The sequence below is a fragment of the Otolemur garnettii genome, unplaced genomic scaffold (assembly GCF_000181295.1).
Source record: "Otolemur garnettii isolate 467f Iridium unplaced genomic scaffold, OtoGar3 scaffold00028, whole genome shotgun sequence".
NCBI classification, from domain to species: domain Eukaryota; kingdom Metazoa; phylum Chordata; class Mammalia; order Primates; family Galagidae; genus Otolemur; species Otolemur garnettii.
This window is the reverse complement of record NW_003852423.1, coordinates 14,054,731-14,076,985: the sequence shown is the minus strand read 5'-3', so window position 1 is coordinate 14,076,985 and position 22,255 is coordinate 14,054,731. Positions and strand designations below refer to the sequence as shown.

The 22,255-nt window shown below is 43.5% G+C and overlaps 1 protein-coding gene across 2 annotated transcripts in view; it reads left to right on the top strand.

The window, feature by feature from the left end:
* PDE1C (phosphodiesterase 1C) overlaps positions 1–22,255 on the top strand; it is a 651,334-nt gene that overhangs the window by 177,058 nt on the left and 452,021 nt on the right. For both annotated transcript variants that reach the window (XM_023512469.1, XM_003788562.2), the window contains exon 2: positions 17,656–17,706. In XM_023512469.1, coding sequence (XP_023368237.1) covers positions 17,656–17,706 — 51 coding nt within the window. The remainder of the gene's footprint in view (positions 1–17,655; positions 17,707–22,255) is intronic.

Here is a 22,255-nt window from a genome sequence, read left to right as displayed (position 1 = left end):
GTCCAGGCTCTGTGTCCATTCATCCTAAATTTGAATTTCAGGATTGCCACTTACTATTTGTGTGCCCTTAGACACAAAATTCTTTAAACTTTCTAGACTTTAGTTGCCTCATTTATAAGATGAAAATAATTATTCTTGCTTCTATCAAATCCAGACCCTTTAGAACAATACTTGAGGACTGTGCAGAGCCCAGCCCCACCTCCCTTTTCAATGTCACTCCTGGTCCCTGTGCTCCAGCCACCTGAGATGTTCTCCCATTCCCTGGGCACACAGTCCCCCATATACTTTCCTCATGCTGTTCCCTCTGCATGAAACACAACATATACCTCTTCCGGGCATGGTGAAATCCTTGTTTCTCAAGGTTCTGCTCTATGAGGATTCTCTTGTCCTTTACTGTATAAGTTACGTATTGCTGAGTAGCGAATTATTCTGAAGCCCAGCAGCTTAAAACAACAGTGAAGATTTTATTATCTCGCATACTTCCCATGGGGCAGGACTCTGGAAGCAGCTTGAGGAGGTGGTTTTGGCTCGAGGTCTTTTGGGATGTCAGCTGGGGCTTACTCACATGGCCAGCAAGCTGGTGCTGGCTTTCAGTGGGAGGCCTCGGTTCTGTCCCATATGGACCTCCCCACAGGGCTGCTTGAGTGTACTTACAGCATGGCTGCCCCATCTCACCCTAGAGCACTTGATTCAAAAGAGAGAAAGGCGGGAGTAGTGATATTCCTTATGAACCTTGCAAGCTTTCCTGGCATTGGAAGCAAAACGTTATCATTTCATAGTATTTTGTTGGTCACATGGGTCCATCCTGATTCAGTGTAAGAGGGGAGCAGGTAGGGAGGAGGTGAGGCATATTGAGAGCCATCCTGGGGGCTGATATCATATCTCTCCAAGGGAGCGAAGAGTTCTGGTATTCAGCAACATGCATTTATTTATAGTATCTGTCAGTGCCCCTGCCACATTCCAGCAGCATGTCAGATGTGGGGATAGGGGTGTGAATGAGACAGAGCAAGGACCCTGGTTCATAGGTCCACAGTCTTGGGGGAGGGCAGGCACTAAATAATGCGTTACTCAGGTACGGTTGTCATAGTGCCATGGAGGAAAAACAGAAAAGAAGTGGGCAGATGAAAAGCTCTAAAGAGGGACCTGGAGTGATGGGCGGGTGGAGGGTGGAGGGTGGAGGGCTCCCTTCTTCAAGCTCCCAGAGCACTTGCTGAGGACCACCCTGCTTCTCCATTTAGGTGTACGTTATTTTTGACCATTTTTCTTCCCCACTTATAATCCCCCCTCCAACAGTGAGCTCCCCAAGAGAGGTCTGACCTTGCTGCAGTTTGGCGTCCCCAGTCCGAGCCCAGGGCTGGGGTCTGCAGAGTCCTTCTTTCCTCAGCGGGTGTGCCTGGGGGGAGGGAGAAGAAGGCACGTGTGGGGGAGGAAGACTGCAACTGGGGCTGAAGTGAATCTGCTGCCCTCCGGTGCCTGTTCTTAATGGCCTCTGCCCACACATGGCTGTTATCTGCAGCAGTCTTAAAAGAGCCCCCAGAGTGTAAGTTCTCAGTGGGAGCTGTGGGCTGAAGCGGCTCTCACTGGCATCTGTTGGGATATGTTTGGTTTCCCTGGCTTTGGCTCATCCATAGCTGGTGATGAGATGTTTTAGCAGCAGTGAGAATGATAATTGTTGTCACACTGGCTCCTGCCCACCATGTGTTGCAGACCCATCGCATTCCACCTCAGGGTCTTTGCACATGCCACTCTCCTGCCACCTGCGCTTCTCTCTGGGCATCCCCACATCTTGTGGGGCTCTTCTCAAAGCTCCTCGTCAGAGACCCCATCTGACCAGCCCCATAGTAAACCCCAGGCCCTCTCCATCTTCCTGTTGGCTGTGTTTCTCTGCATCGTGCTAATTGTACCTGTTAATATGTTATTTAAATACAAACTCTGAAGTTAAGTAAAGGGGTCACAATCTTTGCCCAGGGGAATAAGATTGTCTGTATTAGTTGAGACATAAAATTCAACAGTGTAACGGGATGTCCCATTGGGGCCCTCATCACTTTACAGTTTGCAGAGCATTCGTTTCTCATGAGTCAGCTCGTTCAGTCCTTTCTTACAAGACTGTGAGGTGGGCAGGACAGGTGCCGTTAGGAGAAACAGCTTGGGCCCACAGAGGCTGAGTAAGGGAGTCAGGGCCGGGCAGGCAGAGGTTGTGATTCAGAGCCAGGCTCTGGGATTCAAAATCTGGAGCTCTGTCACTGCACTGTGAGTGATAAACAGCACTTGACATCAACTTCTGCCACTACACAATTAAAAGTGACTCTCATAAAACAGCTTTGGTAACACTCAGTTGTGCAAAGTGAATAGACAACAACTGTCCCCATTTCATGCTTGTCTAACAGCTGAAGGAATGTCCTTCTCTTCAGGGGCTCAGAGGCAGTGTGTTTTTTGAAATCTCACTGTGAGCTTAAATTTAATTTCCTTGGGAAGTCTTATTCTGACTCCTTACTTAGCGTATGGACCTCTACAACCTTGCACTCTCTGAGTGCCCTGGAAAGCTCTGTCCTAGCAGGTATAAATGTGGAATATACATGTCTTAACACAACAACTAAGAAAATGACATGAAGGCTATGTTAACCAGTTGGATGAAAGTATTCCAAATTGTATATAGTAACAACCTCCTGTACCCCATGATAGTATTAATGTACACAGCTGACTTAATAAAAAAAAAAAAAAGAAAAAAACCCCCCAAACCTTAACTAGTTGACTGTAAGCTCATTAGTAGGAAAACCTTGTGAGACAGAAAATGAAAACTGCTACAGTCCTCCAGGCAGTTAGGGGGTTGGGAGGGGTGCAGCTACTGTGTGATGAGTGCAAGTCCTAATGCACGCCCATGTGGAGGTCTCCAGTAGGCAGCTGGAGTGAAACTGGCCTGGTGTGAGCCACAGGAATTCATGCAGCCCTGGGGAACTGTTCCCAAGAGGATTTAGATCGTTTATTTTTAAACACTGTTCTTACCAAACCAAACACACCTGCCTCCAGTTTTTGACTCTCCCAAAATAAAAGGTCCCTATGTTTCCATCTGGTTTAGAAGGTAAGATGCCAAGCTAAGATCAAGCCTTTCACTGCTCGGTAGAAAGGTTTTTGGCTTCTGGGCAGTGGAGGACAGTTCCTAGCAGTGTGGCCGGTCTCCACCACAGGGCCTCGGTAACTTCAAGACCATCCCTTTACTTAGCAGCTCCTGTGTGCCAGCCCCTGTGCTGGACTGGAGGGAAATAGTATGAAGAGATGTGTTTCTGCCAAGGACACCTCAGTCTACTGGGCATCTGAGTTCTTTGCCCAAGGGCATGATATACTGCGCCTAGTTTTTTTTTTTATTTGATGCATTTTGATCTGTTTAGCCTGCAGCCAGTTGGTAATGATTCAATGATTTATGCTGCTGGACATAACAGTGCTGGCAGCGCAGGGCTAAGCCAACGTCTGGGAGGCGTGTGTGTGTACACACACACTAGCGGGTGGGAGCTCAAGGTACTTTGAGGAGCTTGGATCAAAATGGAGCAGCTCAGGTCAATTTCTGGCTGGGAGGCTGATTTCTCATCTCAGATCTGCAGATCTGTATATGCATTTCAGGCTTTGTGCTCTGGCGGCTTGCCGTGGTGGGTAGTGGTCTAGCTCAGCTCCTGTTCTATTTAATGCTGGTCGAGGGGTTGAGTTTCTTTCTGCCACTCTCTGTCCTGAATGCTCCTTCTCACACTCATACAATATCAATATCTACTCTTAGGTCGGTTTCAAAGTTAAACTTTTATCAGTTCTTTCTTAAAAAAAAAAAAATGTTGAGAAAACCCCCAGAGAATTGACCTTTAAATTCCACAAGGTGCCTTTCTAAAAATAAAACCACCCAGCGCTTTCCAGTGAACTCTTAGAAAGTGTATGTGGCTTTTCCTTTTCAAAGTGGGTGATGTCCTTTAGCACATGGCTACTCAAAATGTGGGTCCAGAACTTTCAGGGAGTTTGTCAGAAATGCAGAATCTCAGACCAGGCTTTCAGACATCCAAAAAAATGTATTTACTTTATCAAGACCCCTAGACTGTTCTCATGCAAGGTCGAGCCTGAGATGCGCTAATGTAGATGGCAGCCTTCTCGAAGACATCCAGCCTGTTTGGACGGCTCTGGGATGCATGATGCAGGAGGTGGTTCCCAGGGGTCTTGCTCTTCTCCTGAGCATGAAACTGAAACAGGGACTTGACTGAGGAAGGTGGAGATTTGGCTTACTTGAAAGACCACCATGGGAACTAGTGGGGTTAGCCAGTGGTTTGTTGAGGCTTATTTAAAATAAAATACATTCTCTTCTTTCTACAATGACTTAAGTGACTTTATTTTTGTAGGGAAAGGCCTTTGGATGTTTTTGTCAGAGGAAGAAGGAAGTGGGCTTGCCAGTTTGGAGAAGGGAAGGCTCAAAGTTCTGAGTCCATGACAGTTGTCTTCAAAGGCTGGGAGGGCTCCCGGGAGGAAAGGGAATCATACTTGTTCTGTGAGGGGCAGAATAAAGACGTCTGGAAAGGTTTTGTCATTATGAAGAAGAACTTCTTAACTTTTGGGAACTGTTTAAAGGTGAAGGGGCCTATCTTTAGAGGGAAGGAGCTCCATCCCTAGAGACAATTCAGACACGAGCTGGATGTCTGCTTGTTTAGGATGTTGTAGGGATCTAAGCATGATGTGGAACTGGCCCAGGTGATTGTCAGTGAGCTTTCCGCTGGTGTGAACTGTGGGGCAAAGAGAAGACAGGGCTCACAGAACGGGGTTTCAATCCCTTCTTTCCCACTTACTAGTCCTGGTCTGGGCAAGTTATTTAACTTTTTCTAAGTCTCACTTTCTTCATCTGAAATTAGGAATAATAATGCTTATTATTATTATAAGCATTATACTGAGATAGTATGAAAATAAAATAAAAATTGTAGGGATAAAGTTCCTACCCATTCTTGATATGAAGAAGGTGCTTTAAAAACGTCCCCTACCTGCTTCTCCTCCTTGCTTTGTCTGGGATGACCTGTAATCAGGTAACAGTTTGAGCAGCCAGTCTGATGATGTGTTTTAATCTCTGATACTTTTGATTCTTGTTAACTGCTAGTGGTTGGCTTTTACCTGTTTTGCTCAATTGGGATGTTTAATAGGGCTGGAATTATAGCAGGCCCTATGTGGGCCAGTGGTCTTGCCACCTAATATCCACGGCAGCCACCATGGTGTCAGCCAGGAGGGCTGGACAGGGCTACCCAGGCTGTCACCACCAGGAAGAACTTAGTTAGGTCCATGTTGGCCTGCCATGCTTTGGAGCAATTGCTGCCGCTGGGCTGGTGTACCAGCAGCTGAATTTAGATCACATGCAGACACACCTGTTCTCTGATAAAGTTACGTTCCCGTCTGCAGATGCAACACATTTGTAGATGGGTTAGGAAAGGAGGCAGCATTGCCGGAGAGGAGGCATTGTTATATGTGTCAAGATCTGAGGGCTGTCCTTTCATGGCTTTTTACTATTCCTCCAATAAAAAGCTTTTCTTGCCTACAAAAGGGAGATTTACAACACAGTTGGTGTGTCTCCGTTTTCTCCCAGGTCTTAGAATACACCACACCCTGAATAGACCACATCATCCTTTCTGCTTCTCTAATCTCACCTGTCCCTGTTTTCTTATAAACCTTCTGGTATTACTCCAGGCATAAGGACCCCTCCTTTAAGGAATGGGGATTCTTCATGTAGCATTCAACAGAGTTTGGATCATCTCATATATTATCAGCCCTGGTAGCCTGGCATGGGATTTCCTACCTGGTACGGAAATACCAAACACCTTGATAGATTCATATGGCAACAGCTTGAACAATATGTGCCAGGAAGCTCAGTGCCAAGCCTTCAGGTCTCAGTCTCAGCTGGACTCCTGGCTACCCAAGGACCAGGTGACATCTATCCCTACATCCCAGCATAGCTGCTGGTGGGTGCTCAGCAGAGGATCATTGATTGTTGGATCTCAATAACAGACAGCCCTGTAAGGTTGATCTGAAATCTGGCAACTCAGAAAGCGGCCAGGGAAAAGGAGCAAAGAATTGGTTGAAATAAGTCGATTTCACCTTTTATTATTTTTTAATTTCAAATTAATAGGAGGGGATACTGTTATATTGTTTTTTAGGTTATATTGTTTTCAGGTTCCAGAGTAAAGTTCCAGTTGTAAAAGAGCCCCTCCCCCAGGTGGTGTGTTATACACCCTCAGGATGTGCAAAGTAGGTGAGATCCCGCCTCATGCCCTCCCTCCGTCCTTCTGCCAGTCGTCCTCCCCCCTTCCACCCTCCACTCCCCTCTACCCCCATACTGGACCATATTTGTGTTTTATTATTCATGTGAGCATGTAATTGTTTATATATTGGTTTCATATTAGTATGGAGTGCATTAGATATTTGTTTTTCCATTCTTGTAATACTTTACTAAGAAGAATGTATTTCAACTCCATCCAGGTAAATGTAAAAGATGTAAAGTCTCCATTCTTTTTAATGGCTGAATAGGATTCCATGGTATACATTTACCAGAGTTTTTTGATCCATTCATGGGCTGATGGGCACTTAGGTTGCTTCCATGACTTGGCAATTATGAATTGAGCTGTAATAAACATTCTTGTACAAATGTCTTTGTGGTCAAATGATTTTTGTTCTTCTGGGTAGATACCTAGTAATGGGATTGCAGGATCAAATGGAAGGTCTACTTTTAGATCTTTGAGGATTCTCTATACTTCTCTCCAAAAAGGCTGAATTAGTTTGCAATCCCACCAGCAGTGTAGAAGTGTTCCCTTCTCTCCATGTCCATGCCTGCATCTGGTGTTTTTTGACTTTGTGATGTGGGCTAATCTTCCTGGGGTTAGGTGATATCTTAGAGTGGTTTTGATTTGCATTTCTTTGATGATTAAAGACAATGAGCATTTTTTCATGTGTTTATAGACCATTCCTCTGTCATCTTGCCCATTTGTAGATGGGGTTGTTTGTACTTTTCTTATTGTTCGAGTTCGCTGTAGATTCTAGTTATCAGGCCTTTGTCAGATTCATAACATGCAAAAATGTTCTCCCATTCCAAAGGCTGTCTGTTTGCTCTGTTTGTGGTACCCTTAGCTGAGCAACAGCTTTTTAGCTTGATCAAATCCCAATTACTTATTTTTGGTGTTGCTGCAACTGCCAAAGGGGTCTTCCTTGTAAAGTTTTTTCCCAGGTCAATATCGTCAAGTGTTTTTCCCACACTCTCTTCTAGAATTTTTATTGTTTCGTGCCTTAAATTTAAATCTTTTATCCAGTGAAAATCAATTTTTGTCAATGGTGAGAGGTGTGGGTCCAGTTTCTGTCTTCTACATGTGGATAACCAGTTCTCCCAGCACCATTGGTAATGAGGGATTATTACACCTTTTATTAATATCTCACTTTGTTTCAGAAAGGATTGGTGCATAGAGCAAAACAAATAAAATATAATTGTTAGAACAAAGTAGGGTAAAGTAGGGTGTAGATAAATAAATACATACAATCGGGATCAGGGAATAAAGAAATGGGTTGCATGAGTTTTTTCTTTCTTTCTTTTTTCTTGAGACAGAGTCTCTCTCTGTCATCCTGGGTAGAGTGCCGGGGCAGCATAGATCACAGCAGCCACAAACTCTTGGGCTCCAGTGATCCCTTGCCTCAGCTTCCTGAGTGGCTGGGACTACAGGCATGTGCCACCACTCCTGGCTAGTTTTTCTATTTTTTAGTAGAGATGGGGTCTTACTCAGCTCAGGCTGGTTTCAAACTCCAGGGCTCAGGCAATCCACCTGCCTTAGCCTCCCAGAGTGCTAGGATTACAGGAGTAAGCCACTGTGCTGGCAAATTTTTCATATGACTCGAATTCTTCCAAATTAAAAAAAAATAAAGGAAATATGTTTCTCAGGCTGTCTTCTTAGGTTGGCAAAGTTTTCCTTAATTTTCCCCTTGCCTGTGTTTCATCATTCCCCGGGCTGAGCGAGCCGGAGAGCCCTCCTGCCCCATGGCAGGCCAGCCTTGCCCACTATGAGGGCTTGCCCATTACTCTAGGAGAGAAGGGGCTAGAAGGCGCACCATCCCTGCCACTCTCAAATTATCATCCCCGATGAGTCATCACTACAAATTGGTTTTATTTTCTTTTGTGCAAGAGCCTGATTCAGAGTTGATTTGACAGCCAAATTGGCCCGGAAAGTATAATGAGGCAATGCGGAGCATTTCTGAATAAAGAAGGGGGAAGGAACAGGTTGGGGGGTGGGGACGCCTTTCCTATCTCTGGGGCACACATTCCAACTGCATTGCTGAGCTCAGAGGAGCAGGAGGGCACCGGGCATTCCTCTGAGGCTAAGTGTGAGGTAGGCGAGGGGTTCTCTTGCCAGGTCTGGACTTAGTGACAGTGAGTCTCATCCAGTAGTGGTAATACGTGGATGTTGAAAATGTGATGGACAGCTCAGGAGTTGAGAGCACTGGCTGTGGAATAAGGTGGTTTTATACTCAGTTTCTAGACCTGCCACTTACTTATTCATTGTTCCATCTCAGGCAATTTACTTAAGTTCTCAAAAGACTCAGTTTCCATATCTGGAAAATGGGAAATAACATTTAACAATGAATGTTATTTATTGAGAGGGTCTCCATGAAGACAAAACGAGGTAGTAACTTAGGTTGGTCCTTACTTACTGTGTTAGCAGCTCTTGTTTTAAGCAACTCCCACAATACATGTTATGTAAGTGTTTGTAACTCTGTCATCTTTGTAAACTATCCATTTATGGTCACAGTCTTTTATTTTCCATCTAACCTGGCTGGTTTACCCCTCCCTACCATCCCTGTTTAGCCTTCCCCTACCCCGACCATGGGAGGTTCTGGTCACATGTCCCAGACACATCTTGCTGAGCTCAGACTTGGCATCAGAAGCTTTTCAACACAACCCTCCATTTGCCATCGCCAGTCACAGTTATGTATTTTTACACTTAAGACAGATCTCAAGCTTGTCAAGCATAGATATTTATCAAACCACATGGGCGCAAAGAAGGCCAGACCTTTTGCTTTAGTCTTGACAAATCATTACCTGAGAGTTAAAGAGCTGGACCATGTTTCCCTCTCTGAGAATGCTGCATCCTGAGCTGGAGGAAATGGATGGCATTTCTGACTCTGTTCTGCCTAGAGCTGATCTTGGACAAGCTACTTAGTATCTTGGAATGTCACTTCCTTAAGAGAATAAGCTTTACCTCCTGGTGGCTGTTTTTGTGAGTTGTACCAGTTGTACTGGTTCATGCTAAGATGAATTTGATTCTTGACTCTATTCCCTGGTTACTGTTTACTACTTTGGGAAGGCTGAATAGGGTGGGGATACACTGGGAGTTGGGACTCCTGAATGAACATGGCAGTGAAGCTTCTCCTTTTGTCTCTAGCTTCTCCCTCTTCTGGATTCTATTGCTGTGAGTCCTGGCTTCTTTGCCCACCTTACAAAAGAGTCTTTCTCGTTGACAATCTCCTGGGTGAATGCCAGATACCAGGTGCCAGGAAGGTGACCTCCCCCATCATCTGCAAGCTGGTACCTGCTTCTTACTGGAGCTAGAGGCATAGAGGAGAGGGTCAGGCTGTGTCTAGCTTTTTCCTGTGTGCAGTCCTCTCTGGAGCACAGTTCCTACCTGTCATCCAGTCTTGGAAGTCAAAGAGGCTAGGTGGAAAAGGCGTGGACTTTGGAGGCAGACGTACTTGGGTTTGGATTGGGGTTCTGCCATATAACTGTGTGGTCCTGGAAAAATTACTCACCCTTTCTGAGCTCCTGTCTATTAATCAAATGAGAATGCCAGTCTTATTCAATGTGAAGGCAGGGACTGTGACTGGGTATTCACACATTTATCTGATACCTATAATTTGTTCCTGGTTTGATAAATATCTTTGAAGAACTAAATGGATCCTTAGACCACATATGCACACTCAGGGTTGTCAGTGTCCTTGCATCTTCCTCTCCCCGTCTCCTTCCAATATCCTTTTTTTGTTTTTTTCTTTGAGACAGAGTCTCACTCTGTCATCCTGGATAGAGTGTCATGGCGTCATAGCACACAGCAACCTCAAACTCCTGGGCTAAGCTTCCTGAGTCCTTCTAACATTTTCTTTTATTCTTTTTTATTAAATCATAGCTGTTACATTAATGCAATCATGGGGTACAGTGTGCTGGTTTCATACACAATTTGAAATATTTTCATCAAACTGGTTAACATAGCCTTCATGTCATTTTCTTAGTTATTGTGTTAAGACATTTATATTCTACACTTAGTAAATTTCACATGTACCCTTGTAAGATGCAATATAGGTGTGCGCCCACCAATTATCCTCTCTCCACCCATCCTCCCCCCTCTCCTTCCCTCCCTTGTAACATTCTTAATCCCCATTGCACTCTGCATGGTAGATTGGTAGGAGGTGGTCATGGATTCAGTCAGTGAACATTGTGTGCCAGGTATTGGAGAGCGAGCTGTGTTTTCACTGGCAGAGAGTCCGTACTTGTGTGGTGCTTCCATTGTAATAGAAGGGGAAAGGCACTGAGCCCAATAAAGCATAGAGAATATAAGGGGGTAAGTGCTGTGGGGATGAATAAAGGAGAAAAGGGGGGTGGGAAGCTGATGAATGGGGAATCAGGAGCTGAGATCTTAGCAGGTGGGCATGGAAGGCCCTGCTTAGGGACATCTAAGCAAAAATAGTTGATGAGGATTTGGGACCAAGTCTATTTCTCCCCAGCATTCCATTGTTTTCTTTGCTGTTGCTCAGACATTTGCAAGTTGAAGGCAAAGTGAAATGAGGTCAAATGCCTAGGAGCAATTCCAAGCCTCACCTTTTAAAATGACCGGGGAAGGCACCTTGAACTCTCACCCCAGTGCTCTCTTTTGGAGGTCTGCTATACCTGGCTTTCCATCCATCAGACTTCCCAAAAGTGCTCACCTGGAGAGGGCACCTGGGCCAGACGCAGAGCCTGTGGCCAGGCAGCAGCCAGCCAGTGCATTGGGCGGGTCTCCTCACAAGAAGCCAGGCTCTGCCCCAGGCCTGCTGCTCACTGAGGTTTGCCCTGGCACCCGGCATCCCAGCTGTGTTTATGGTCACTCAGGTGCTGTAACTTTCAAAACAAGGGTGGCAGTGTTTTGGTGCTAGTTTTGGTTACAAAGCAGTGTGCACCTGCCTAGGGCACTACCATGACCGTCTGGTCAGCCCTACCTCTCCTCACTCTGCTGTCTTCCGGCAGCCTAGACTGTGGTGAGGCTGGAGTTGGGATGCTCGTGGCTCGGAGTTAACTTCCCCTCTCACTTGCCTTCCTCCTCCAGGTCTCCAGAGCAAGTCCTGACTTGGAGATTTGTTTCTGGCCAATCCTGGGGAAGGAAAACAGAACAAACCCAGCAGGGAACGCTTCCTTCTGAGTGCTGTTCCTCAGATATCACAGTGTGTCTAAGGGTGCCTATGGGGCTTCTGGGGCAATCGTTTCACTGGAGTCCTGTCCCCAAGTGCAGAAACTCTGACCCAGTGGACCTGGGAGAGGACCAAGGAATCTGCTGCATCATTATCAATCTCATCATCAAGTCTGTCCCTCAGCTGATCACACCTGGATAAGCCCAGATTGAGAGGTGCAGTTTGCCCCCAACTTGCTGTGTGTCAGGCTGGGGGAAATCTACCCTAGCAACCCTCTGCCCAGAGTCTAGTTCAGTACTGAGCACCTGGGCAGTGCTCAGAACACGAACGTTGACGTTCAGTGGCAATTTGAAGTGAATCCTTTTATAAAGAACCTCTCACAATGTGTAGAGTTGCACACTAATTGATCTTTGTAGCTAGGTTTGCTGTCTTAATGGTTGAATTTTTCTTAGAGCAGAGGTATGCCTTGGATCAGGATTTTGACAAAACAATAGCATCCTGAAAAGAAGAACTGAATAGGGGCAATTATTTTTGAAGGGATCTGAGCCAGGCCCTTCTCCTTGAATGTTGCTTTGCTAAAGACATATGAAGTTATACCTTATATTAGTGCTTCCCAGCCTTGGCTGCTCACTGGAGTCACCTGGGGATTTAAAAACTCCTGATGCTTAGACCCTACTACTTGGGTCCTGTCTAACTGGCATGGTATGCGGCCCAGACACTAGGATTCTGTGAAGTTGCTCAGGTGATTCCACTGTGCCTCCAGGCCTACAAATCACTGACATGGGATGTGTGGAGCCTCCTGAAGAGGGGAGAAGAAGATGTATTTCCTGAGTCTTACAGGGAATCCCCTCGACTAGAGAATGCAGGTGCCCTGGATTCTGTGATCTCAACCTAGTCTTAAATCTGCATATAAAACATGTTACAGCTTGGCGCCTGTGGCTCAAGTGGCTGGGGCACCAGCCACATACACCTAAGGTGGCGGGTTCAAATCCAGCCTGGACCCACCAAGCAACAATGACGGCTGCAGCAAAAAAATAGCCAGGCGTTGTGGTGGGCACCTGTGGTCCCAGCTACTTGAGAGGCTGAAGCAGGAGACTCACTTGAGCCCAGGAGTGGGAGGTTGCTGTGAGCTGTGATGCCACAGCACTCTACCCAGGGGGACAGCTTGAGGCTCTGTCTCAAAAAAAAAAAAAAAGTTACATAAACATACATATATCCAAAATAGCAAAAACCACTTGTTTTCTATCCTTTAATAAAACCATTTTTCCTGACATTAAACATGACACATGCTTTCATAAACTATTGAGGTCATGAAGAGATGGATAAAAATGTTTTCAAATTTTCCTAAATGCCACTACAGAAGTAAACTATTAATGTATCTGAACACCCTTCATCTCATCCCTCTGTGCCCAGATACATGTCTAGCCTGGCTATGCAACTCAACGTTTCTTTTTTTAAGAGACAGTGCTTTGCTTTGTCACCTAGGCTGGAGTACATAGGTGTGGTCATATTTCACTGCAGCCTCAAACTCCTGAGTTCAAGTGATCCTCCTGCCTCAGCCTCCTGAGTAACTGGGACTACTATCATGTGCCACCATGTCTGACTAATTAAAAAATTTTTCTTTTGTAGAGATGGGAGATGGGGGTCTCGTGCAACTCAGCATTGATAGCAATCCTTTATACATACTGATCTGGAACCATGTTCTGCACAACTGGATAGGCTGGATCATCAATAACTTTCCATAGATGTGCATAATGATTTCCTTAAGAGCTTGTCAAATTCAAGCTCTAGGTCTACCTGATCGATGGAGTATCTGCTTTGTTGTGAAAGCTTTGCATTTTATAAACAATGAGGCAAACAGCAGTGTTCAAAGTTTCCTCTGGGTGCATCCAAGCAGGCCAATAGCGCGACAGTGCACTATTGCATGTCTGGGAAGTTGTGGGCTGGGGACAGAAGGGCTTTGCAAGCCAAGCTACTGCCATTTTTTGTAGTGCTAGTCTCTGTTGAGTTTTAGTTTCATTCTTTACACTCCTTAAGAGGTCCTGTTTTTAGGTGCCTGTGGACCCAGCAGAGGGTATGGAGTGTCCCCAGAGAGCTGCCTCCTGAGCACGCACAGGTGCAGCCACCTGTAAGGGGCATCTCAGGGTCAGTCCAGTGTGTCCTGTGGGACTCAAGGCCTCTGGTTTCAGATTACCCAGTTATTTGAAAGAAGCTGACAATATATATTTATTTAAATCTGTAATGTCTTTATTTTCAATTATTTAAAATTATACAAATTCTAATTGTTTAAAAATTGAAATTATCGTGGAACCAAACAAAACACTTCTGGGGCCTTCTGTAGTCTTCCAGGCTGAGGTCTGGTCCACTGAGTCATTTGTGGCAGTTTGCATGTCTACCTTAGTTCTATAATATTGACTGAATGCCTCATTCCCAGGGGCAGTCACCGTTCAAAAGAGTGGAAATACAAAAATGAAAAGTTATGATCCTTGCCTTTGTGTGGGGCAGCTTATGGACCCCTAACAAACATTTGCTGTACTACCTGGTATGTTTTAGAAATGCAGATTCTTGGATCTCAAGCCAGACCCACAGAAACTGTATTTTCAAACCCACAGAAATTGTATTTTAAAAAGCACTGTAATCCATATTTTAACAAACCTTCCCTGTGGTTCTGAGGCCTGCTGAAGCTTAAGACCTGTGGACCTGGAAGGCACATCAGGTATATATGGACAGAGATCTGAGAGATGAACAAAATGTGGTCAGAATGACACCACTTGAACCTCAAAGCAGCAGTTCCCAACTTTTTTGACACCAAGGACAATTTTCATGGAACACAGATTTTCTACAGATTGGGAGGGGGGATTGATATTCGTCTGCAAGGAACTGATTTATTATGGTCTCTGTGCAGTCAAACCTCTCTGCGTATGATAATCTGTGTTTGCCGCTGCTCCCCACGACTAGCCTCTGCCTCAGCTCCTCCTCAGATCATTAGGCTTTAGGTTCTCATAGGACTGTGCAACCTAGATCCCTCCCATTTGCAGTTTACAGTAGGGGTCTCACGCCTGTGAGAATCTAATGCCACCACCTGATCAGGCAGGAGGCAGAGCTCAGGTGGTCATGCGAGCCATGGGGAGTGGCTGTGAATACAGACGAAGCTTCACTTGCTCACTGGCCCCTCGCTCCTCTCCTGCTGTGCAACCCGGTTCTTAATAGGCCAGAGACTGATACCAGTCCAAAGTCCGGGGTTTGGGGATTGCAGCCTTGAAAGATGAATAGGAGTTGGGTGGAAGACATGAGAGAGGTGTCCCAGGGAGGGGTGCAGCAGGAGCCAGAGTGAGGAGGGGACAGCATGTTTGGGGATTGCTCACTCAGTGCCTGTGAGCGAGTGCTAAAGGCTCTCTGGGAAACCCAGTGGAAGGATGTGCTGGGGCCAGGCTTCTAGTATCATGCAAGTGAGTTGGATCATATCTTGGAGGGGTTGAGCATCCCCAGAGACCTTGTAGCCGGGGAGTGTGGAGGGGTTCAAATTCCTTCTGGGTAGAGGCTACTCTCTTGGTGTACCCCACTGGCCTAGATCTTCATTCCTGCCTCTCCTGGCATAACTCAGATCGGGGCCAGCAATTCCCATCCTTGGACAGGGTGGCGGGCAGGGAGGTCCCAGCCTGAGTGATATGGCTGTTGTTGCATGTGCAATAGTGCCACTGGTGTCCCTGCTCCTCTTTGCTTACAGCCAAAACCAGTTGCTGAGAACATGAGCAACCACCTAAATGCTCGACTCGGAAAGTGCACACGAGCATTCAGGTGGTGGTTCGCGTACTCAGCAACTGCAGCTATCTTTGTAATCCTACTTCAGACTACTCTACCAGTTTATGCAGCAAAGGTCTATTTCTTTCTTCAGAGATATGTGATGTCTTTTTTCTTATTTTTAGAATTTAAAAAGTTTTTTTTTTAAATAGGCATTTTAAAAGAAAAGTGTCTTTAAAAAAAAAAGAAAGAATTTTATTCTTTATAAGAGGATTTTTAAAAGTCACATAAAGGCAGAGGATCATGTAGTTACACAATAACTAGAATAAGTATATTATTCTATCAATATTTCCTCAAAGTAGCAGATGGCAAAATGCAACAATTTGAACTCAAGGGCCAGGGCAATTCATGTTTGTACTTAACTGGGGCTCACTCCTCCTTCCTTCCCTCCTATCTCTTTTTTCTTTTTTCCTGCTTTTTTTAAAATTTTTTTTTTTTTGTTTGTTTGTAAGACAACTTTGCTTTTCTAAGTTCTCTGAGGGCTCATAAAAGCAATGTTTTGCCTACTTAGCTAGGATATTGTACATATCTTCCTGATGTCAGGATATTAAATTGTGCATAAAGACTTCTGAGCTAGCAAGCTGCTGTTCTGAAATAGTTTAGAAGTAGTTTGCTTAGAGGCAAGAATATGAATGTGGATTATTTATGTTCATGTGATGGTTCTACAAAAGATGTTAGAAGATACCAAGAAAATACCCATTGTGCTTAGAACTTTTGGACCCATTTTTCAGGTGGGAATATTTTCATTTAAAATTTGCTGTAGAGTCTAGCAACTTTTTGATTTCTTTTTTTTTCTTTTTCTTTTTTCTTTTTTTTTTATTGAATGGTAACTATGTACATTAATGCACTTCTGGGGTACAATGTGGTGTTTTCACATACAATTTGAAACATTTCCATCAAACTGGTTAACGTAGCCTTCATGTCATTTTCTTAGTTATTGTGTTAAAACGTTCAGATTCTACTCTTAGAAAGATTCACTTGTACCCTTGTAAGATAAACCACAGAAGTGATCCCTCCAATCCTCCTCTCTCCACCCATTCCTTGCTCCCCTCTCCCATCCCTCCCCATATTCTTAGGCTGTTATTAGGTTATAGCTTTCATATGAAAGCTATAAATTAATTTCATAATAGGGGTGTGTACATTGGATACTTTTTCTTCCATTCTTGTGATACTTTGCTAAGAAGAACATTTTCCAGCTCCATCCATGTGAGCATGAAGGACTTTGTGACAGATGATGGGAGCTGGATGCAGTATTACCTCCCCCTGCTGGTCATTTTTCTGTAACGTCTTGTTTGTAATGCACACAGTGGAAAACTAATGCTGGAAGTAGGAAAGAGGCTGAGCGTTAATCAATCCATTTTTAAAAACTGTTTGAGTATAGTGAATTTTGAAACGTTTACCTTTGTAAAAAGATGAAAGGAATTTTCTGACTCCTTTAATTCTTTGCAAAACGATGCAGTAAGTTTAGGAATTAGTTACTGTACTTCTTTTGTCCTGCTATGGCAACCGCTCACACATCATGATTAGTAATCTCCTTTCTTCTGCCTGTGCTTTGACTACTTCTTCCAAGCTAAAATGAGTAGGTTTTTCCTGTTGATTGTTTTGTGTGTTCATTCAAGTAGATCAGAAATATCTGTCTACTGTGTGTACACCAGATAACCAAGGCATAATCTAAATTTATGGGCATGAAACATGGTATTTAAAGTGAGCGAAACTTGTGTTTCTACTTAGTAACTGATCTCTTTTTTCCCCCACAAAGGTAGGTTCATAAATTACAGGGGCTAGAAAGTGTGACTTTATCTGCATGATGATCAATTACATAGAGGCTTTTCAAAGGAGGGAAGCTGTTATGAAGCTTTTGGGGTAAGATTTTTTTTGGCAGTTCTCTGAACAACTTTCATGGCTCCTCCTTTATGAATTCCTCTGTTTGTTAGCATCTACATTTAATATCTTTCATAACAAAACCCAACTTTGTTGTTATTGCCTGAAATCCTCGTCTTGGCTTTGCCCCATGGATGCTAGGAAACCAGACCCTTTCCAGCGCATGGAGCACATTTCAAGTTGAAGCTCAGCTCCATTAGAAGAATCTTGATGCTGAAGGACATTCACTAGTTGGGGAATCTGGTGCATGGGCCTCTTACTAAGTGGGTGTAAGCCAGTTAACTTCTCTAGGCGTATTAAACTAGATGTTGCTTAGTCCCCTCCAGCTTTATCCAAATATTTTAATCAGAATGATTGAAACATTTGACCTCATTTAAGTGTTGAGAGCAGCCTTAGAAATACAGAAAGAGAGAGAGAGGGTCAAGCTACTTCTATCCACTTACAAAGACTCTCAATTATGGCCTCGTGTCAAAACATCCAGAAGATTGGCTGCAGCCTGGATGCATATGTGGATACATCTGCTTGGTTTTGATTGCATGCTCTGTTTTTTGTTTTCAGTTGCAAATGAAGCTGGAGACAAGAATGCCAGACCACTTGCCCGCTTCTCCCGTGAGTAAATCTTGTTTCACTTCTTTCCTGGGCTCCGACAGAACATGGTCTCCAGAGATCTTTTCCCCTGAGTGGAGCACTCCTATAAATCATGTCAGGTGTTAATAAACCAGTAATGTAGGAAATGGCTAATATGCCACTTGAGCCCCACTGTGAGTGACACGCTTGTTATGATCACCTTTTTAGTCTTTAGCACTGTGGTTTCCAAACTGTGCTTCAGGGCTCAGCTATTCAAAGTATGGTCCTCAGAGCAGCAGAATCAGTATCACTTGGAGGCTTTTTCAAACTGTGGCACCCGACCCCCAGCCCCAGACCTATGGAATCAGAATCTGCATTTTAACAAATTCCCAGGTGATTCCTGGTTATATTAGAGTTTGAGAAGTGCTGCACAAGGAATATCCTTTTTATGAACTTTTTATGAAGACAGTGAGAGGAGGCCAGGAAATGCTTGTTGCTGTCCAGGTCTGTGCACATTGAAAGCTTTGTCACCACCGGAGGTGAATATGTGGATGTTCTCCACTGGCTTTACTGCAGTGTGGTGACATTTGGAGGCTCAGATGGACTGGATGGTTTTCCTTCGGCATTGGGATGGGCCTGACAGTGCAGGTTGGCTGTGAGTTTTCCTTGACACCTTTGCCTGTAGGTCTCGATCCCATGAGAGAGAAGGAGTTGAAAGACTCTCAGTGTTTGCTGTGCCTGTGTGATCAGCAAACTATGCAGCAGGTGAATACCCTCCTTGGAAGGAAACCAGATTCTAGTGACGGGACTAGAAATACTAGAGACTGAGCAGGGTCGGATGAAGATGCTCTCCAAGCTGCCTATGCCGCAAGTGGAGAAGTGGGAAGGTTGGAAATCGAAATGGATTTTTTTTTTTTAAACAGTTTTTAAACACTGTCACTGTGTCACTGGCTACCACTGACAGTGATTTCCCTTACACTTTCTGGGCTTCAGTTTTCCCATCCAAAAAATGGGAAAGTCATAACCTTTCTAAACTGTTGCTATCTTTTGAAGTTATGGCATGAGAGGAGCTTTATGAATTCCCAGTCTCTGTGTTGTTCCTGCAGGGTGGGTCAGGCCTGAGGGTCTCAATACGCAAACTTGAAAGTATAATTTCTCTATTTAAAGGTCTTTTTCTAAACTTTGGCTTCTAGCTTTTTTGGGAAGGCTTCAAAACTTTGCCGTTGATTTCCTAGAAATGATTTTTATAGAACTGTAATAACGTATGATAATGAAAGAGCAGTAAGTGCTCACATTTTAGAAACTGTGTAATGAAACACTCACTTCTCGGGGGCCCCGTTTTTCACTGCCCTCCTACCCAGAACCATTATTTCCAAAATAAGCATTTCATCCCACAGCCCAAAGAGGATGATGAATATGTTTTTATTCCCTTTATTTCTTCATCTCCTGAGTGGTAGTCAGGCATGTTAAGCTGGAATCATAACCCCACCGCCTGGCCTGTGCTGTGCTGGCCTCACCCCCACAGAAATCCCTGAGGTTCATCTCAAGTGGGCTGGGGATGAGGTTCTTGCACTGACTCCAGAATGAGGGCTGGAGCAGTTAGTCCCTTCACAGAGGGAACAGGGTGAGGTCTCCTGTAAACAACTTCCACAACTTGTCAACTGTAGGACTGGGCTGTGCCACTTGAAAGGTTATAAGCTAGAGATCAGTGAGGACTTGAGGAAAACAATATCTAGATAGGAAACAAATAGTGACAAACCAGTTAGGTCGGGCTGATTCAGGAAAAAAGAAAAGAGGAAAAAGAATCTGATTTAACAGCGGTGTCCTGGATAAATGTCAAAAGACACATAAACTAGTAAGCCTTTTTGCAGCAAATACTAGAAAGGGGAAAATTAAGTGGCTTTTAGGAAGAGAAAAAATCCTTGACCAAGCATTGGCACACTGCTCATTCCCTTTACTACGTTGAAAATGTCTTCATCTTGTGGTGTGAGTGTTCAGCTTGGGAAGATGGGGAGGATTTGGACAGTAGATTTTTCTTTGGAGATGGAAAGTTAAGTACTGCAACACTGTCTAATTTTTTTTTTTAATTTCAGGTTATTGTAAGGGTACAAACAACCAGGTCACAGTTTTTGAATTTGTTAGGTAGAGTCCCTCTTATAGTTGTGTCCCACACCCAAAAGGCAAGCCGTACACCCCTACTTTGGCCCTTTAAGTGGGAGCACTCCAATCCACTCTCCTTCCCCCCCTCATTCCCCCCAATTTGAATAGAATTAAGTTGTTCTCCTATGTGGACCTGTGTTAGATCGCCTACTGGCTTCATAACTTTGAGTACATTGGATATGTGCTTTTCCATTCTTGTGATACTCTACTAGGAAGAATGTGTTTCAACCCTGTCCATGTGTTAATACAAAAGATGTAACATCACCATCTTTCCTTATGGCTGAATAGTACTCCATGGTATACGTATATCACAGCTTGTTAATCCCTTCCTGAGTTGATGGGCATTTAGGTTGTTTCCACATCTGGGCACTTGTAAATTGAGCTGCAATAAACATTCTAGTGCAAATGTCTTTATGATAAAAGGATTTTTTTTTCTTCTGGATAGATGCCTACTACTGGAATTGTGGGGTCAAATGAGAGGTCTAAATTTGAGTTCTTTGAGGATTCTTCATACTTCTTTCTAAAGAGGCTGTATTAGTTTGCAGTTCCACTAATAGTGTAAAAGTGTTCCCTTCTCTGCACATCCACACCAGCATCTGCAACTTTGGGACTTTGTGATTTGAGTTCAGCTCACTCTGCTTAGTGATATCTCTGGGTGGTTTTGATTTGCATTTCTCTGATGATTAGGGAAGAGGAGCATTTTTTATATGTTTGTTACCATTTGTCTTCATCAGAGAAGGTTCTGTTCGTGTCTCTTGCCCAGTGATAGATGGGATTGTTAGCTCTTTTTTTTTTTTTGATTAATTTGAGTTCTCTATAGATTCTAGTTATCAACCCTTTGTCAGATTTGTAACATGTAAATATCTTTTCCCATTCTGAAGGTTGTCTTTTTGCTTTAGTTGTTGTGTCCTTAGCTGTGCAGAAAGCTTTTCAGTATAATAGAGCCCCATTTGTTTATTTTTGTTGTTGTTCAGTTGGGACTGAAGTTTTCTTCATAAAGAAGAACTTCCCAGGCTGACATCCTCAAGAGTTTTCCCCATACTTTCTCCTAGAATTTTTATCATTTCGTGTCTTAGATTTAAATCTTTTAACCATCTTGAGTCAATTTTTCCAGTCCAGTTTTAGCCTTTTACATGTGGTTATCAAGTTCTCCCAACACCATTTGTTTAATAGGGATTCTTTTCTCCAGTGTATTTTTTTGTTTGGTTTATCCAAGCTCAGATGGCAGTAAGAGACTGTTCTCATCCTTTGGTTTTCTGTTCTGTTCCATATGTCTGTATCTTTATTTCTGTGCCAATACTATGTTGTTTTGGTCACTGGGCACTTGTAATATAGCCTAAAGTCTGGTAGAGTGATGCCTCTGGCATTGTTTTTATTGCTAAAAATTGTCTTGGCTATACAGGGGTTTTTCTGGTTCTATACAAAATAAAGAACTATTTTTTCCAGTTCCTTAAAGTATGATGTTGGTATTTTAATAGGGATTGCATTGAAATCTGCAGATTGCTTTGTGTAGTATAGACATTTTAGTAATGTTGATTCTTCTAGCCAAGAGCATGGTATGTTCTTCCATTTGTTGATGTCTTCTGCTATTTCTTTTCTTAGGGTTTCATAATTCTCTTTGTAAAGGTCCTTCACCTCTTTTGTTAGGTGTATTCCTAGGTTTTTCATTTTCTTTGAAGTTACTGTGAAGGGAATTGTATCTGTGATTAGCTTCTTGTCTTGGCTGTCATTGGCATATACAAAGGCTATTGATTTGTGAACTTTGATTTTATACCCTGAGATGTTACTATATTTCTTGATCACTTCCAAGAGTCTTGTATTGGAGTCTCTTGAGTTTTCTAAGTAAAAGATGATATCATCAACAAAGAGTGAGAGTTTGACCTCCTTTGCCCCCAATTTGGATGCTCTTTATCTAGTTCTCTTGCCTGACTGCTTTAGCTAGAACTTCCAGCACTATGTTGAATAGTAGTGCTGATAGTGGACATCCTTGTCCGGTTCCTGTACTAAGTAGAAAAGCTCTCAGTTTTACTCCATTCAGTATGATATTAGCTGTGGGTTTGTCATAGATGGTTTCAATGATTTTAAGAAATGTGCCACCTATACCTATATTCTTAAGTGTACTTGTTAGAAAAGGATACTGAATTTTATCAAATGCTTTTTCTGCATCTATTAAGAGGATCATATCGTCTTTGTTTCTGCTTCTATTAATAATGGTGAATTACATTTATGGATTTGCATATGTTAAACCAGACTTGCATCCCTGGGAAGAGGTCTACTTGATTGTGATGTATAATTTTTTTAATGTATAGCTGTAATCTATTGGATAATTTTTTTTATTAAGTTTTTGTTTTGGTTGTTTTTTTTTGTTTTTTTTCTTTTGTTTTTTTTTTTTTTTATTGAATGGTAACTATGTACATTAATGCACTTCTGG